At 38.5% G+C, this 18,724-nt stretch overlaps 3 protein-coding genes across 5 annotated transcripts; 1 reads left to right on the top strand and 2 right to left on the bottom strand.

Annotated features, from left to right (window-relative positions):
• The first annotated feature begins 54 nt into the window (after positions 1-54).
• Positions 55-3,926, top strand: LOC115634816 (chromatin-remodeling complex ATPase chain Iswi). 2 transcript variants are annotated; one of them, XM_030532734.1, is made up of 6 exons: positions 55-207; positions 326-579; positions 639-893; positions 953-3,068; positions 3,134-3,294; positions 3,365-3,926. In XM_030532734.1, exons 1-6 carry the CDS (start codon positions 154-156, stop codon positions 3,645-3,647), a joined length of 3,123 nt encoding a protein of 1,040 aa, XP_030388594.1. In that variant the 5' UTR covers positions 55-153; the 3' UTR covers positions 3,648-3,926. The 2 variants fall into 2 exon arrangements, with proteins under 2 accessions (XP_030388594.1, XP_030388593.1); XM_030532733.1 differs by having other exon boundaries at positions 305-579.
• Positions 3,927-4,596: 670 nt separating this feature from the next.
• LOC115628992 (proton-coupled amino acid transporter-like protein pathetic) lies at positions 4,597-13,413 on the bottom strand. 2 transcript variants are annotated; one of them, XM_030525285.1, is made up of 5 exons: positions 13,009-13,413; positions 7,503-7,585; positions 7,194-7,428; positions 6,009-6,130; positions 4,597-5,936 (listed from the first exon to the last, which is right to left on the bottom strand). In XM_030525285.1, the coding sequence occupies exons 2-5, from the start codon at positions 7,583-7,585 to the stop codon at positions 4,976-4,978; spliced, it is 1,401 nt and encodes a 466-aa protein (XP_030381145.1). In that variant the 5' UTR covers positions 13,009-13,413; the 3' UTR covers positions 4,597-4,975. The 2 variants fall into 2 exon arrangements, with proteins under 2 accessions (XP_030381145.1, XP_030381137.1); XM_030525277.1 differs by lacking the exon at positions 13,009-13,413 and adding an exon at positions 9,202-9,261.
• Positions 13,414-17,399: 3,986 nt separating this feature from the next.
• On the bottom strand, positions 17,400-18,593 carry LOC115633932 (methylglutaconyl-CoA hydratase, mitochondrial-like). The gene is made up of 2 exons (XM_030531448.1): positions 18,194-18,593; positions 17,400-18,140 (listed from the first exon to the last, which is right to left on the bottom strand). Exons 1-2 carry the CDS (start codon positions 18,522-18,524, stop codon positions 17,563-17,565), a joined length of 909 nt encoding a protein of 302 aa, XP_030387308.1. The 5' UTR covers positions 18,525-18,593; the 3' UTR covers positions 17,400-17,562.
• Positions 18,594-18,724: the final 131 nt, after the last annotated feature.

Below are 18,724 nucleotides of genomic sequence, written 5' to 3'. Positions count from 1 at the left end.
CCACGCCACTTTTGCCGCGCCGCTCACACACATACATAAACGCGACACTCTCTCAAATAGTTAAAACATTTTTGCGGAAAAGGATTTAAATCGAAGAACCGATTTATTAAAAACAGTTCAAACAAACCAACGACATTTATTTGCACCGCAATTATGTCGAAAACCGAAGAAAAGTCTGGCGCCGTGGAGCCGACGGAGGAGAACTCTGTAAGTGAAAAATTTGCGCAGAGCCATTAGCAGTTTTTCTGCGGCAAGCGACGCGCTGCTGTTGTCACCGCAGGCGTCTGATGAGTAGCGTCTGTAGTTTTCTTTGCAATTTTCACAGAATGAGACAACTTCGGATGCGGCGACCAGCTCGTCGGGCGAAAAGGAGGCGGAATTTGATAATAAAATAGAAGCTGATCGCAGCAGGCGCTTTGACTTTTTGCTTAAACAAACCGAAATTTTCACGCACTTCATGACAAACAGTGCCAAGAGCCCCACAAAGCCCAAGGGTAGACCAAAAAAGATTAAGGAAAAGGAGAAGGAGAAAGACAAGGATAAGGACAAGGATAAAGATAAGGAGAAGGATGTGGCAGAGTATGTGATAAGGAAGCCTCAAAGTCTATAAATATATAATTTTTACGGGTTATTTGCAGTCATCGGCATCGCAAGACCGAACAGGAGGAGGATGAGGAGCTGCTTGCCGAGGACTCTACGGCCAAGGAAATATTTCGTTTCGAGTGCTCGCCTGCTTATATAAAAGGTGGCGAAATGCGAGACTATCAGATCCGCGGTCTGAACTGGATGATTTCGCTTTACGAGAATGGCATTAATGGTATTCTGGCCGATGAAATGGGTTTAGGAAAGACACTTCAGACTATTTCACTTTTGGGCTATCTCAAACATTTTAAGTGAGTATCCCACCACCTATTTTATCAGCTATCGGTTCAAATGCTTTTTTATTTTGTAGAAACCAAGCAGGACCACACATTGTCATTGTGCCCAAATCTACGCTTCAGAATTGGGTTAACGAGTTTAAGAAGTGGTGCCCTTCGTTACGTGCCGTATGCCTGATTGGTGACCAGGACACTCGTAACACTTTCATACGCGATGTACTGTTGCCAGGCGAATGGGATGTATGCGTCACCTCGTATGAAATGTGCATACGTGAGAAGTCCGTTTTCAAGAAGTTTAACTGGCGATATCTAGTGATTGATGAGGCACATCGCATCAAGAACGAAAAGTCAAAATTGTCGGAGATTTTGCGCGAATTTAAGACCGCTAATCGTCTGCTTATCACGGGTACACCACTGCAGAATAATCTGCACGAGCTGTGGGCGCTGCTGAATTTCTTGCTGCCTGATGTCTTTAATTCGTCGGAAGATTTTGATGAGTGGTTTAACACTAACACGTGTCTGGGCGATGACGCGCTCATCAAGCGGTTACATGCTGTTCTTAAGCCTTTTCTGCTGCGTCGTCTTAAAGCCGAAGTGGAGAAGCGTCTCAAGCCTAAGAAGGAACTTAAGATCTTTGTAGGTCTGTCCAAGATGCAGCGAGACTGGTATACCAAAGTTCTTCTGAAGGATATTGACATAGTGAATGGTGCCGGCAAGGTGGAGAAGATGCGTCTCCAAAACATTTTGATGCAGCTGCGCAAGTGCACCAACCATCCGTATTTGTTCGATGGCGCCGAGCCGGGTCCACCCTACACTACCGACACTCATTTGGTGTACAATTCTGGCAAAATGGCAATATTAGATAAGCTTCTGCCCAAGCTACAGGAACAGAATTCGCGTGTGCTAATCTTTTCCCAAATGACGCGCATGCTGGATATCCTGGAGGATTACTGTCATTGGCGTAACTACAACTACTGCCGGCTCGACGGCAACACTCCGCACGAAGATCGCAACAGACAGATTCAGGAATATAATGCTGACAACAGCACCAAGTTTATATTTATGTTGTCCACACGTGCCGGCGGTCTGGGTATCAATTTAGCCACAGCCGATGTGGTAATTATATACGATTCGGATTGGAATCCACAGATGGATCTGCAGGCCATGGATCGTGCGCATCGTATCGGCCAGAAGAAACAAGTGCGTGTGTTCCGTCTAATTACAGAGAGCACTGTAGAGGAAAAGATTGTGGAGCGTGCCGAGATAAAACTGCGATTGGATAAGATGGTCATCCAGGGCGGCAGACTCGTCGACAATCGCACTAATCAATTGAACAAAGATGAAATGTTGAATATCATTCGATTTGGAGCCAATCAGGTGTTTAGCTCTAAGGATACCGACATAACCGACGAAGATATTGATGCAATTTTGGAGCGAGGCGAGACTAAGACCGCCGAGGACAAGGCCAAGTTAGACTCCATGGGCGAGAGCTCGTTACGCACATTCACCGTCGACACCAACGGTGAAGCAGGCACTTCATCGGTGTATCAGTTTGAAGGCGAGGATTGGCGTGAAAAGCAGAAACTCAATGCACTTGGCAATTGGATTGAGCCGCCTAAGCGTGAGCGTAAAGCAAATTACGCTGTGGATGCCTATTTCCGTGAGGCCCTGCGCGTATCCGAGCCGAAGGCACCCAAAGCTCCTCGTCCACCAAAACAACCAATTGTGCAGGACTTTCAATTCTTTCCGCCGCGTCTGTTCGAGCTTCTCGATCAGGAGATTTACTACTTCCGTAAAACCGTTGGCTACAAAGTCCCCAAGAACACAGAACTGGGCTCCGACGCTTCAAAGGTACAGCGCGAGGAGCAACGGAAAATTGATGAGGCCGAGCCACTTAGCGAAGAGGAGATTCAAGAGAAAGAGACGCTTCTCTCACAGGGTTTTACTGCGTGGACCAAGCGTGATTTTAATCAGTTTATAAAAGCGAACGAGAAGTATGGACGTGACGATATCGAAAATATTGCCAAGGATGTTGAGGGGAAGACGCCTGAGGAGGTTATCGAGTACAATGCCGTCTTTTGGGAGCGTTGCACCGAGCTGCAGGATATTGAGCGCATCATGGATCAAATAGAGCGCGGTGAGGGCAAAATACGTCGTCGCCTGTCCATAAAAAAAGCGCTTGATCAAAAGGTAAATAACCATTTCATTAGAGATATCAAAAACGTAATAACTGCACTATTTATGTTTGTTTGCAGATGTCACGCTATCGCGCACCTTTTCATCAACTACGCCTGCAATACGGCAACAACAAGGGCAAGAACTACACGGAAATCGAGGATCGCTTTCTGGTCTGCATGCTGCACAAGCTCGGCTTTGATAAGGAAAATGTGTACGAGGAGCTACGTGCGGCCATACGGTGAGTGTAGCTTTACATTAAACCCTCATATTTGGCAAAACTATCTTTTTTGCCTACCATCCCATCATAGCGCTTCGCCACAATTCCGCTTTGACTGGTTCATCAAGTCTCGCACAGCTCTGGAACTACAACGCCGTTGTAATACGCTCATTACACTAATTGAGCGCGAGAATATGGAGCTGGAGAAAAAGGAACGAGCCGAGAAGAAAAAGAAGACACCCAAGACTCCAGGCGGCAGCAGCGGAGGTGGCAACAACAACACCCCAGCAGCACCCCCGCAGCCGAAAGCGAATCAGAAGCGGAAGAACGAGGTGGTGGCTACCAGTTCAAATGCCAAAAAGAAGAAGAAATAAAGAGACACAATATGCACCGACGACATTTATATGAGATTCAATAAATATCCCCATTTATCGGACGTGACGTACAGCATTAGTTACTGCTATATTACTTAAATTTAAATACAGAAAACATACAAATATATACATACATACTAGGTACTACGCCTTCGTACTCGCATTATGTGCGCCGTTGCCGCTGTATTCTATTCCACTTATCTGTATCGTTTTAAGCCTTAACTTATGCATAATTATCGTAAATCATTATTTTTAATAAACTATATATTGAAAAGAGCAGCTCCAGCCATTCAGACAAATATCATAATTTGAATTGTATCGGAACAAACATTGTTATATATATTTCAGAAAGTAAAGTTCAGGCAGAAAGTAAAGCTAGACTTGTCTTTTAAAAAGTGGTCATTGTACTTACTTTTGTATGTCGCTTCATAGTAAAGCGACTGGAAAGGAGACGGGCTAGTTCAACAGTCCATATCGTATGTCTAAAAATTTCGGATATAAATTTTCTTCAACCGAACAAGTTAGAAAATTACGATCGTCATATACATAGATCGGATATATAGATTTTCAGAAGAGTCATTGAATTGCATTTGTATTACTTCCTTTAGAGATACTCCTTTGACGAATTAACTCTCGTTTCTAAAGTTGAGGCCGAAGAGGCGCTGTGGTCCTCAGCGAATCAAGTATTTGGTTCATGCTGTATTTAATCCGCAGACCAAGTGTTGGTGTTCATCTATGTCCCATACCAATGAAGTTCACACTTCATTTTTGTATATTTGTATATAAACCCAACCATTTCATCGAATAAAACAGAACAAAAGGAAATTCGTGCCCTTTGGATCTTACCTTTCCCTTTCAGGTCCTCCGAGTACAACTGGTTCAAGTGCCGGTTGTAAAAAATCAAAGCCACTAAGACTTCCTGACGTTGAAAACTATCCAGAAGAAGATATACACTTTTTAAATATTTATTTATTTTGTGAAAGTAGTAAGTAGGCTTTCGAACTTATGAGCTATGTGTGGTATATAAATTCTATGCATTGCATTTTACATTCTAGGGATTATACGCTCATGGTTAAAACTTATAGCTTAATATCATCATGTTCATGCAGTCAGCGACGGCAGGCAAGGCTCGCACCTGCAGTCGCTTTACCATGTTCAACATGGCCATAAAAAAGGAGTAAAAAACGACACAAAAACGAAAAATCTAAACAACAAAAAATTATAACTATGGGAATCTAGCTAAATGGGTGTGGACTCAACAAGTACCTGCATTATTGTACGTATAGGTATGTGTGTAACACTACCACATGTCCAGTCAGAAGGACGGCTCAATCATCACTCCCACTGTACATATTGATTATCTCTATAATACTTGCTGTTGCGCCCGCTATAAGGGCGAGTATGGAACAGACGCCGAGGAAGATGTTCTTCCACAGCTTCCACTTGGCCCAGCCAAGGTTGTTGGGCCAGAGGTACACGGTCTCCACGAAGCTGGGCACGAAGATGCCAAGCAGCGAAAAGAACACAGCACCTACCAAGCTAATGAACGGCTCCAGGTTGGGAATGGCCGCTGCAACGCCGCCACTAAGGAGAATAATGCCCGTGCGAAGAAGTATTTGCGTTGTATTGTGCTTATCCTCGTTGAATTTGTGACTGATTTTGCGCCAGAGGATCTCATTGGGCACATAGAACTGCAGGCCGAAGGTGAAGAGAATTGCGACAGCCATCAACAGCTTAGCCGTGTCGCCTAGCCAGCCTTCAGGCAAGTTAAGAGTCACACTTCCGCGCACATCTTCTCCGAAGCGCACATAGCCAAAGAAGCCGATGATGGCATAAAGAAGGACCACTGTAATCATGGCTGTGTTCAGGACACCAGGACAGCCGAGGAACTGTTGCGGCTTGCGCATTGAGTTCTCCACCGGCATGACTACGCCTATGCCCTCCATGGCAAAGATGACGGTGGCAAAGAAGAGAGGAATGTGACTCGCTTCTGCTATCAGCGGCTTATCCGAGTAGACCAGAGGTCGGTCAAACATATAGTACAGTGTAATGATAAAGGTCACGACAATAAACACATTTGCCATTAATGAGAAGGGCACCAAGAACTTCAGGTTCCGTATTTGACCAATAAATAGGCAGGGAATCACAGTCAGCGCAATGTAAATGCGCACATCCCAATTCAGGTTGCAGTTCGCATTGATGACATCATGAAATGAGGTAGCAATGAACACGATGTAGACGCAGGCAGCCGCATAATAAGTGGCCATCAATCCACCATCTACAAATTGTCTGAGCAACGAAAGTCCATTGTCAATAAATAATATATCAATTATTATATATGCACATGGTATAGTCACTCACTTGGCAAAGTTGGAATGTTTTCTCATGCCCTTCGGCCCATACTCGAACACTTTTTCCGCTGTCTCAGCAAACCCCAATGCGGGCACTTTCGCTTCTTTGCATATATCGTGCGAGGTTTTCACCTGAATTTTGGGAAAAGATGACTTTAATTATCATCAGCAACATTAAAAGGAGCCTATTGGAATAATATTGAGCCGCATCTCGGCATCAGACCGCGACGTCAGATGTCTACACGACAGATTGTGACAGATGTTCAAACGTCAGATGTCTACACTACGACTAGAGAGTTTTTATACCCTGTACCCAAAGGGTACATATACCCTATATTAGTTTTGTGCGAGTGTACATGGAACACACAGAAGGAGGCGTGGTAGACCCCACAAAGTATATATATTCTTGATCAGCCGAGTCGATATAGCCATGTCCGCCTGTCTGTCTGTCCGTCTGCCTGTCTGTCCGTCTGTCCGTCTGTCTGTATGAGCGCAAGGATCTCAGAAAGTATAAGAGCTAGAATAACCAAACTTGGTATACAGATTCTCCTGATAGCATATATGGGTTTCTTTTGTATTATTTCCGCTAGTATACATACGTATACATACATACATATATGTAGTACGTCTGAATCACTAGTTGAGGTGTTAATTTATAAATTTTTGTTTTTATTAAATTTATTTTGGGTTTTGCCCAATTACACAAGTACTGTAAATAATTTCATGTCATTGCACCAGCCACACTACGTCTACCTAATCGTATATGGATTACCACTTGAAGCATTAAAATTTATTGATTAAATCAATGGACATAAATCCCCCATAACTGTCTAGCTAATTCTATCAATGATGTCTGCAGCTGATAAAAGCGTCCAATGCTGTCCCCGACTTTAAAGCGCATTAAATCGCTGCCTGGCACTGATAAAAACGCGTGCGTCCATAGCAGCGATTTAAAACGCGTGCGCGGCCCTTATCTAGAAACGAACAGTATTCGTAATACTGACATGGCTCATTGGTAGAAACAGGCATATAATGTGTGCCTTGAACTACTTCAGACAGTTGTTTGACGTAGATGGCCTCTGTCGTTAAGCAAATACTAGGCAAGTCTGGTGATTTTCTTAACCACTTCAGCATATTAGCAATAAATGTGTTAATTTTAAAATTAACACTTTACAATATCCGCTTTATTACCCACCAAAATGTGAACACAGTGCGTGCAGAGGAATCCAACGACGAGCGTCATGATCATGCCAAATAGCAGGCCGGCGTTGCGAAACGCCAGAGGCATTGCCAAAATACCGGTACCCAGGGAACTTTTGAGTAAGTGGGCCAATGCCCCTCCGCTACTGGCGCCATTCTCATCGCGATGCTCGAAAGGATTGTAGGGATCCTCTGCCAACGACAGTTGATTTTTGTCGGTCAAATTTGTTCTGCAAGGTGTTTAGTGGAAGAAGTAGTATTAGTTTGTACTTCGATGAAACTGTGCCATAAAAAGGAAATATACCTGGAGTTGAAGTCGGTTAGTGAAAAAACGGATGCACTCTTTTGTTCCAAGGGCGGGGCATTGGAATCTTCTTTATTCGTCATCTACAAAGAAGATAAAAATTTTCCACTGCTTTATCGGAGCACAAAAATTACTGATAAATGTATTGGATCTAATTATGCAGCACGCCCACAACGGGGATTAATGTTGATTGATGGTAATGCTAATTGTCCCACTTGTCAACAACTTTTTATAAACTTTCTAATGCCATTCTATATCCCATTATCGGAACCTTATCTAGCACGTGATTCAAGCACTGAAACCATTTGTCCAGGGTGCAGAGGCTAATCCACAGCAACTAATTCGGCGGCAAGGGTTGCCAGGGGCATTCCATTGATATGTTATCAGCTCCAAAACTTCTTCATAATTAAGCATATATCTCTGCTATCAGAAAATTCCGCGTGAGGTCCGATTGTTATCAAAAGAAGGCATGGCAACCTGGCCATCAACCATTTGTACGTTCTAAGTATTTTATTTATTTGCCTCAAGTGCATTCATAAATTTTATGGGCCTATTTGGCAATTAGTTCGATAGTGCCGGGGTGTACTGGATTTAAAATCACCGCCGATTCACAGCCATATCCGCTACTATTCATGATATTGATATATGTGTAATAAAACAGGCTATAAGGCAGGTGAGAAGGCTTTGTGACCATATGCGCCAGGTACACGCAAAATTGTGATGGATCAATTAACACCGACAATTCTGCCAATCGATTGAGTAGGGAACTTCGTCCATTTGATTAACTAATCGTGATATATGCGGTGATTGTTTATGGCTAGCACGGTGGTAAAATCATTCAAAATTTATTGCTTCGATTAAACTTTAATGATTAAATTAAGAACCTTGTGGTTGACTTAGCCAACCATCAATGAAAACATCACACTAAAAATTTGAACAGTTCTGCAACTGCGTCATGGAAAGTAAAAAAAATCTTCCTATTCCTTCCTTTCTAGTAGAGTAATTATCCACGGTTTTGCTTTCAATTCCTAAATGGTAAACAATTTTGTTAAGTTTGCAGAAAAATTTATTAAATAAACTGTTTATCCTTTTATTATACTCTTATCCTTTTATTTAACATCATTAATTTCATTCGAATGTAATTGATTTTTTAGCTTCAAATTAAAAAGATCGATTTTAATTATATATAAGTCTGCCGGATGGTATTAATCTTTACAAAAAAGGTAACTTTAAAATATTTGTTTTAAGATCTATATCAGCCCAATAGATTTTCCTTTCACTTCGTATAAAACTTATTTTAAAACCATTCAACATTTCTTTCAAAACTTGTTTAAAGTAAGAATGATAATATTCGTTTATCCTTTCAGAATATTTTGTACTAGACTTAAACTTCGATACATTCTAACAATTATAAGAGTTTTTTTCATATGTTACTGCACTATTTTTTCAGCAAAATTGTAAAGGGCAATAATCTTTTAAATACATTATTTTTTCTTTTTTTACAAAAAATTGATGTTCTGTTATTTCTTTTAATTTCACTTCAATTACTGCTGCGTCATTTCCTTTTCAAGAAATTGACAGAGGATAAGTGCCCACTTAAAATTTAGCCCGGGAAACGGGTTATTTAAAGTTGATTATTAATTGAATTTTAATTTATTGGATTACATTTTGCTTTATACGTAATAGATCCTTCACTTACTTTCCAATTAAGCAACTGTATTCTTTAAGTTCGATTATTACAGAACCGCGCACACTTACTGGCAAAAATGAACTGAAAATTTTTTACCTCAATCGCAGTTCCCCAAGCGCGAGCCTTGTCTAAATCGTATCTTATGATAACATAAATATTGGGAAGGAGTACACGACGAGCGACAGCAACAATAATTGATACATAAGTACAACTCAATATTTAATGCCAATAATAATAAAATACTTAAAGCTGCTTCTAAAATCACTTATACCCATCGCTGATAAGGAAAATGTTCAAAAGCTATGGCCAGGTAATCACTGAGAGGGGTGGAAGAAGCAAATTGATTTACGAGGCGCCACAAGTAATTTATTAAATTCACTAAGAGCTGTGGAAAAGTATTCAGGGTAATTTCGTTAATTACCGTTAATTATCATACAAATAAACAACTTTAAAGATTTTCCAAATTTCATATTATAGATATTTCTATTTACCTTAAGTAATAGTTAATAAATTTAATGTCTACGAATTAAAGGCAATCGCACAGCATTTGTTATCCACTTAGCCTGATAAGATTAGCAACACAATGTTTTGCAATAACAGGTAACATAAAACCCATTTACAACTTTTCCACACATCCACTCAGTTGGTAACATCAGAATGTGTGTCGTGCTGAGTCTACAAACGGTTTACATTTGACATGCCTTTATTATCAGAGTTGTTCGATGAATGTTATAGAAGTTATTTAATTAACGACTACACGATGAATTATGATCGTAAATGAGAAGTGTAGTGCCAGTGAAGGCGATTCTTTTTCCTGAATCATTTTTTTATACTAGGGATTACATTAAATAGCTTTAAAGTGAAAGTAAATTCTTGGGATAAGGTTAATGTTTTTTTAAACTATAAATACACAGATTTTAAAGCTATACGAGTACCGAGTACTACATATGCTTCGCGTACTGTACTATGCTATCTATTTTCTATCTATTTTGGTTATCCTTGGCACACAAATAATGCAGACAAATAATGCAGGTATGACTTTTTCAATATTCAATTGGTTTCAATATTTTATAAACAACAAGTGTTTTATGCAAAAACTCTTTCTATATTGCAGCTATATAATTCAGTCACGACCTCTTATCTGCGCCCATTACATAATATCGATGTCATTGGTACTTTAGTTCTAGAATTGTGGAATATGTAGTGATACGTAGAGTACTATTTATATATAGGAAATCGCAAATAATAACAAAAAATGTTAAATTAAAACTATACTATATGTACCTACAACGCGTGGTCTACCATACTTATTGCTCATTTACAAATATAGTCTACCTAGTTCGAAAGGGACTATATAATAGCTTCTAGAAATGTTTCACTTCTTAAAGCACATATTGGTATTTTCAAAGTGAATACAGATAATGAAACTAATCTTTATTGTCGGGCAATTCGCTATAATTTTATAAAGCCGAAACAACCAATGGGGCAGCATGTTCATTGACTTTATATTCGAGTAATGTATTTATGACATCATGTCCACGAGTTTCTACTGGACATTGACTTGATTTATGTCCGTCACTTGTCTAATATATTGTTTTGAATTTAAGTCCACATCAGTGATAGGTATGTATGTGTGACTTTTTAATGCCAATTAGAAATGTATTGATATTATAATTTAAATACTTTTCCTCCATGTCATGTTTGCGCTGTCCATTTTTCGTGCTAATCTGTGTTTGTGAACATGCTAAATAATTTAACACTTCTTCGTCAAATGATATCAAAAAGTTCTAAAACGCCGCATATTAAGTTCGTTTAAGCATATACAAGTATAAAGGGGTTTCGAATAATCTGGCAGATGCCTACAATTTGTTGCATTTTATAATAACAAAATTAAGTTCTCTTCGACTACGAAATACACAATTTTAAATGAGCTTTCTTTAACTAGACTTCGTTTTTTATTCCAAACTATCTGAATATTTTTTATTATTTAATATATTTGATTTCCATTCAATAAGGGGTGAGAACGCTTTTTATGGTTGAAGCAGATATAACAGATAGCGAAATTTTTGTTGAGCTCAATTAATAAATAATGTTAGTATAAGCTACTATTTCATTCTGAAAGATCAGTCAAGATAATGCTGACTATCAAAAAATAGCAACAATTATTAAATAAACATACACCGAGCTTGCAATTATTTTACTTTCTGTTATTTAAAAATGTACTTTTAGAATGTTCAAATGCTAGCATATACAAGTAGTAGTATGTCATTAAATTTCCGAAAGCAAGTGCAATATCATTACATAAATCAAGGTACTTATATTGCATCGTACTGATGAAATTTCCCTTGCCTTGTACTCTGCAATTACGAGGCGTTCGGCTGAAGTTTATCTTAAATATTGCACAAGGTACGCCCTGCCAAGTACCGTTAATTGTTAACTGAATTTCAATTAAAATCTGCAACTATCGATTTGGGTCAATAGCCATATAAAGCAGACGGCGCAAAAGTAAGCAAAAGCCGCATTTTGTATGCGATTTTTTATTCGTTTCTGTTTTGCTTCTTGTTCGTCGGCTTCACGTGCCTGAAACTTGTTTCACGCACGAGCGTCAATAACGCAATTCATCAATCGATTTGGCATTAAAAGCTTTTTCATTCGATCAGGCTCAGTGTCAGTGCATGTCAGTGGAGGCAGTTGTGTCTGTCCATCGATCGTTTCGATCCGCTCCGATCCGATCCGCTCCGATCTGATCCCCTATTTTCATGGCCCGCCTCTTCACTTTCGATATGCACGCAAAAAACGAGCGACACATGCAACGAATAATTAAGCGGCACTTCATTTCCAAGTATTTTAATGTGCTATGGTATTGACTTACACTTATCTCATTATTAACAACAATTCGCTTGCCTTTATCAATGCACAGACAGCCTCGCTTCTTATGTAAACTCGTAAAGTTTAAAGCATTCAATTTTCGCCTTATTATTATTATTTTTTTTTTAGCTAACTTGAAGTTTATTGCACTTTTTAATCGGTTTTATTAAAAGGTAGCTGCCAGCTAAACAAACTCAATCATTTTTACAAACATTGTCATGCAGTAATCATTTGTGCCGTTCCTATTATCTATTGACATAGTCATACTATATGCCAAATGGATAGGTGCAAACACTTTTTACTACATATGTATATATGTATGATCTGAAGAGTTTACGCTACATAAACCTCATAGTGCTGATCAGGAGGATTCTGAAGGAGCTAAAGTAATTTAAAATCTCTTCATCTAAGATATTTAAGAAAGTAACATTTTTTTCATTTTCAATAAAAAGTGTATAGGTTATTTTTGTCGATATACAATATTAAAAAATTCCTTAAAAAAACAAAACTAATGAACCATTTGCAACTGTTGGGGTTATTAGTTTTATTGAATATTCAAACATGTGTATATACCTAGAATGGCTATTAAAAGACATATAGCCATTTTGGCAACAAATCTTATTTATTTAAATTTTAGGTTTCAGATTTATTTATTTTTTTTTATGTGAGTAGATTATTATTTATCTTTACATTTTCAAACCCAATTAAAGGTTTGAAATACATAACTAATGGTACAATCAACTGGCCTGTTAATTAAAACATATAGTATAAATAAATGCTTTCTTTCAACATTTTTCATAAACTGAGATGCTATTGAGGGACGCACAAACGATTACGCGTATATCTGCTTAGATATAAACCTCACTTTTCACTTTAGGCGATGGAAAAATTTGTAGCAATATAGAATAGATATAAATTAAACGAATTATTTCTTAATTAATTAATTACCTTTTAATATACGATTTTGTTTATTTAGCAGGAAAATTTCTTTAATGCGTTGCCTTTAATGAAATACTACGTGGTTTTTAAAAATTCACAATACTGTTCTCAATCGCACTACTGCGTCAGTCTATGATTTCTCATTGTTTTCTAAACGCGCGTTAATCGACGGCTAGGCAGGCAGCAAGACCAAATATTGGGCGGTAATTTCGGCCCAAACAAACAAAACTAATTAGCAGAACTTTATGCAGAACTAACAGTTGACAAATGGTTGCTGAAATGGTCTTTAATTTTCAGGCACTAGAGCTTAGCCCGTTGAAAATATAGGTAGTATGTAGCTCAAAGCAAATTGGCGTATCTTTTTAACGATTCAAATTCGAGTGTTTTGGTTACGCGTCTCGGCTTGTTGTTGTGTTTATATCGTGTTGTTAACTGTCCGACGATCGCTTAGTGACTGATATTAAGCCAATGTTTGTGCTTGAATTTGTTGCTGCCAACGTCAGCGAGTGCACGCTGACAATATAATGTATATCGCAGAGATACAGGCAGAAACAGTGTCAGACTCGGAGAGGGAGCGACAGACAGGCTACTGTGAGCCATATGGATCGAGCAACAAGCAATTAGTGTCTCTCAGCGGCAGCCCGCCTCACCTGTCAAACTCCTGGGACCATAAACTTAACAGAGACGCTATTTTATACATACGTACATATATATATATATATATACAATATATGTGCCCATAAGTATTGGTGTGTGCGTGCGCGCTTATGCTTTCTATATAAACATTTTTTGGACATTTGCGACAAGACGAGTCTGTCTCTGGCATTGCTCATACGCACTGAGCGCCCAAGACTATTGTATTTGCAGCGCTCTATATAATAAATGTAGATAAACTTAAATTGTACGTTAATCGAGTAGATAAGCAGTTTTTGACAAACTCTTTATCTTTTGATAGTTGCAGTTGACAGCAAATCAGTTTCATTTTATTTCAAAGCCTGGCTAATCGCATGAAAACACAACTACACGACCACAAAGTGTATCTTTCTAAGCGAAATATTGCAAAACATTTATAAATTTTTATGCTGTTACAACGCTGCCTAACAAGCTAGAGCATTAAGAAGCTTCGCAAATTCTTCAAATATTACAAATTATTTTTGATTTATTTAAGTTCGAGCGAGCGCATTTCAGTTCAATTGTTTTTGTTAAAAATAACTTGCATGCTACCAACGACCTTTTCGGATTTATTCGCAAATGGGAAAATGGGAAGCCTTTAGATAACAGGATGCTATTTCACATTTCAGAATTGGTTGGCACTGTCGGGATGGATCGTATGTCAATTTCACTAATTTCTAACTAACTCGAAATTGAAATTATTATTAATTTGACCAACTTGCCAAAAGGCACTCCACCTAATTTGAATTGTTATTATATTTATTGATACAATTATTAATGCCTATGGATTTTTTATTAAACCAGCCCAAAGGTAAGTGCAGATGAATTTTGTACACAAGAAGAAAACGAAGTTTTTAAACCATCATGCCAGATTTTCCTTAATTAGAGCACAGTTTTTTAGACGACATCGGTATCTGCAACACAGTTATAAATGTCTAACATTTAGATACTTCCATAAATGGGTTAAATTATAAAATGCGTTGTGATCTAAGAATTTGACTGACTTTAAACAGCTTTCTGGTGCTTACTGACTATAACCAGTCACATGAGAATTAGAGGCACACTTCAACACAGTAATTAAGTGTTTGTTGTAGTTTTATTTGTTGTTGCATTCGCCTTGTGCGTCTTTTTAAGTCAGCTTAGGTTTATGGAGCTGGTGTCGTTAGCGACCAGTGATTGACTTGTTTTAAATGGTAATTGTTGTTGCTGCCGCTGTTGTTTCTGTTGTTGTTGAAGTTGCCAGTTTTCTGCCTATCCATAAATAATGTGCGTTTGGCAGTGCGGCGAGCGCCAGTGGAAAATTTTTACACAAATTCGAAATGCAATTTTCACGTGTTGTGCATTTTGAAATTTATCTCTAACGTTTTGTATTTGGAGCAATTGGTGGGTGTGGATGGGGCTATTGCTGTCGTTTTTGTGACGGTGTTATTTATCTTTAATTTATGGATCGTTTCTTGTTGCTTTTAAGTGAATATAAATTTATTTGCTTAGCCCCTAAGCTTGACTAATGTACTATTTGTTCAGGCACATCGTAAGTGTCGTGCAAAGTGTATAATATTTTGTAAGCCACATCAATGCCAGGAATTGCCACAGTTTTATTATCTGCTCATTCATCACTTCTGTAGTAGAATAAGTATAAGTAATGCAAAGGTATAAATATTGCGTATACGCAACGGAGCATGCGAATATAATAAAAGTTAGAATATTTAAGAACACACATATAGTCTGAAGTATTTATGTTGATCAATTTTTTATTTGTATATTATAATAAACAAAATAAGTTAAATTCATGTTTAATGTTAAATTGATTTCTTCAGAAATTAATAATTGTTTACCTATTTTAACTCTACTTGGGAAATAGGGAACAACTCCATCCCGTCATTTCATATATATCCCTAAAATATATTGAACACATTTTTGACTTGTATGAAATTAAGTTAATTACTTTACTGAAGGATCTTAATTATTCAACCAAGTTCGAAAAAAAAATCTCTGAACCTCTTAGAAAAAATCTGACCTATGTGTCTTCTGAGAGTATTTTTTTTGTTATTAGTACAAGTAGTTCTTCTACCAAATCAGATTTACTTGCATATTTACATAATGTTTAAATATATTCTATATGTACATATATTAAACAATAAATTCGATGGCAATGCTCTCGTAGGCAGTGTTGGACCGTGCTGTCTCTGCAGAAAAATCCCCGATCAGGGTCAATTGTTAGTTCAGTGGGCACTTCACTTTTTGTGATTACTCTCACGTTGAGTTTTTATAACAATTGAACTTCATTTAAATTAGTGACGTGCCTGATTTTTCGGTGCAAATTTCTGAAAAACAATTCATGCTTTCGACTTAATGGCTGACATAAGCAAAAAACAAAATTTCCCCAAAAAGAATGCGTCATGAAATGAAACAAACCCCTTTTGTATACGTATAAACTGGGTGTTGGGTGTTACGATTTAAAGGCCCAGCCTCATTCTTTAATATGCAGCTCGTGAGCACATATTCAGCATATCTTTGTCAAATTAAATAAAACAAAACAATCTAATTGAAATGCATGAAACTCGTTTAAGTTCGCATGAAATATATGTACATTACTACTTGTATACGCGTATGTATGTATGTCGATTTTTGCACATTTGTATATTTATACGTTAAGATTATTGTTGTACATACATTAAAAATAAATATTGATTTGCTTCCGCAATTAATTTCCGGCTCGGCCTCTGTCTGGTGGCCCACCTGACTACCAGTCTGTCCGTCGGTCGTCTTTATCTGAGACAAGTATGCGGTTCGACAAGTTCACATGCGCATCCATATGAAGTGCTTAGCTATTAATTGACTAATTAGAATGCGCAATGCGTTTGGTGTTAGCCTAAAAGATTGTCGTAAGAGATTCTAGGTAAAGCAGTCAAATGTTGACCTTGTGTCATGTCAAAGACTTTTGTGCATGCTAATTGGTGTGAGTTTAAGGTTTCTGTTTTTAGTCGGTAACATCTAATGTGCAGGGGCGGGATAGCGGCTGTGCGTCACTTACTTATGTTTACCTTATGAGTAAGTAAATGGTTAAAATTCGTGCTGTTCGGAGTACCATTTATACTCAGTCTAGCTATGTATTTATTTCCCTTCAAACAGGTTCCAGGAGCACTCTGAATTGTTTATAAACAAACCCCTTTGTTACTTGAAATAACATTGTAGATACAAACTCACACACAAAAAAATGCTTGACCAAATAAAAATGATTTTTATCATGAATGAAATATGTAAACAAATGGTATATCAATGCCACAACAATAAACGCACAAATTTTAGCGTGCGTCATCGTTATAGTCGAGATTAGTGTAATAATGAGCGGCAAAACTTTTTGTGCTTCCTAAACGTTCCCCTTTTTCTGTTTCAAACAACGCCCCACAGTTATAGTAGTTCTATAGAAATTTAGATTTCCGCATACTTGCTTGTATTGGATTTTTGCATAGGTGTTAGCGTCACATAACATATTATTTAGAATTCAATTCTACATATTCAATACAAAATAAATCATGAGAAAATAGAATGCGATTGCATTGTGTGCCCACAAAGTGGAACTACAGAGAGGTATAGGGTAGTGCACTAATTGCAATAATTAGCATTGGCATTAGTAACTGAGCGAACAATTTGGAACTATGCAGGCGTGTTTGTGTTTAATTACATGAATGCATTTCAAACTGTTTTTATATGACAAACTTCAACAATTGCACGCAACTTGATCTTATCATAATTTTTATATTTAAACAATCGAAATTAACTTTTGTGTAACCCAAAAACATGGGGCCAGATGTTTAACTATAACAAGGCAACTTATAAATGCACTATACAGCTTAAAAATAATGCAGCAGTTGGTTTCGGCGCCAAAGATTATTCGCCCTTATAAATGGGCTTGCGTTTTTCCGCGAATGCTGCCAGACCTTCAAGGCGATCTTTAGTCGGTATGACCTGTGCATAGCACACTTCCTCAATTGAGTACCCAGTTTTCAAGTCGACTTGCATTCCCTTGTCAATGGCTAGCTTAGCCATGCGAACACCTACTGGTCCATTTGGCAATATTTCTTCGGCTAATTTAATGGCTTGATTATATGCTGCATCTTTTGTTTCATTCTGCGGCACTACATGGTTGACTAGGCCCAACTGTTTGGCCTCTGCACCATCTAAGACGCGAGCCGTAAATATCAGTTCCTTGGCCAAAGCTGGGGACAGAATGCGCGGTAAGCGTTGGGTACCTCCGGCGCCCGGAATGATGGCCAGGCGTGTTTCCACAAGTCCCAGTTTAGCATTGTTTGCCGCTGTGCGTATATCACAGGCTAGCGCCATTTCCAGTCCACCCCCAAGTGCTGCACCATCGAGGGCAGCAATGACAGGCATTGGCAGTTGTTCGATGCTGATGAGCAGATTGCGCAACTTAGTTACAAATTCCCGTGCTTCATCCTGAGACATGCCTGCAAGCGAATATGTATAATTAATATGTGTAATTAATTCTTTCTTATCTTACCTTTGCGTTCCTTCAAATCCGCTCCAGCACAAAATATGTCTGGGGAAGTGCTGCGTAGTACAACAACACGTGAGTAATTGTCCTTCTTCAATTCCTGTAATATTTCGCTAAAAGTTTCAACCAGTCCTCGAGAGAATGAGTTTTTGGCTGCCGGGCGATTCAAACCCAGAACAGTAATGCCTTTTTTCGACCCCTCCAAGCGCTCAACAGTTACCTCATCGCCAGTTGAAACGTTTGTGGAGTAAAGACATGTTTGCGCCCTTGTTCCGCCTGGCAAGGCTTGGCACGCTATGCGTGTCAGTTTCGTGGCCGTTTGCAGTAGCCGCGACATCCTGTGGTACCGAAAATTGGAAAAAGCAAAACGAAAAGTTACAAAACCGGCAAAAACAGCTGAGCGTGAAGAAAAACACAAGCAGCCGTTCGGCCAGTGTGGCAAAATGCTCGGTTGATATCGATAGTGCACTACAACAGATTTTGCATCACTAATTCACAGCCGGGCGCTGCTAAATTCATAGTAAATTGTAAATAAAA

The sequence above is a fragment of the Scaptodrosophila lebanonensis genome, unplaced genomic scaffold (assembly GCF_003285725.1).
Source record: "Scaptodrosophila lebanonensis strain 11010-0011.00,11010-0021.00 unplaced genomic scaffold, SlebRS2 tig00000001-arrow-pilon, whole genome shotgun sequence".
Lineage (NCBI taxonomy): Eukaryota > Metazoa > Arthropoda > Insecta > Diptera > Drosophilidae > Scaptodrosophila > Scaptodrosophila lebanonensis.
This window is presented reverse-complemented; position numbering and strand designations above follow the sequence as displayed.

Excerpts from the sequence above, each read along its gene's own strand:
- LOC115633932 (XM_030531448.1), bottom strand. The coding sequence starts at position 18,524 with ATGTCGCGGCTACTGCAAACGGCCACGAAACTGACACGCATAGCGTGC. Across the intron at positions 18,141-18,193 it reads GGATTTGAAGGAACGCAAAG|GCATGTCTCAGGATGAAGCA; the intron begins GTAAGATAAGAA and ends ATTCGCTTGCAG.
- LOC115628992 (XM_030525285.1), bottom strand. The coding sequence starts at position 7,585 with ATGACGAATAAAGAAGATTCCAATGCCCCGCCCTTGGAACAAAAGAGT. Across the intron at positions 6,131-7,193 it reads CGCACTGTGTTCACATTTTG|GTGAAAACCTCGCACGATAT; the intron begins GTGGGTAATAAA and ends CCCAAAATTCAG. Across the intron at positions 5,937-6,008 it reads AAACATTCCAACTTTGCCAA|ACAATTTGTAGATGGTGGAT; the intron begins GTGAGTGACTAT and ends TTCGTTGCTCAG.
- LOC115634816 (XM_030532733.1), top strand. The coding sequence starts at position 154 with ATGTCGAAAACCGAAGAAAAGTCTGGCGCCGTGGAGCCGACGGAGGAG. Across the intron at positions 208-304 it reads AGCCGACGGAGGAGAACTCT|TTTTCTTTGCAATTTTCACA; the intron begins GTAAGTGAAAAA and ends TAGCGTCTGTAG. Across the intron at positions 580-638 it reads AAGGAGAAGGATGTGGCAGA|TCATCGGCATCGCAAGACCG; the intron begins GTATGTGATAAG and ends GGTTATTTGCAG.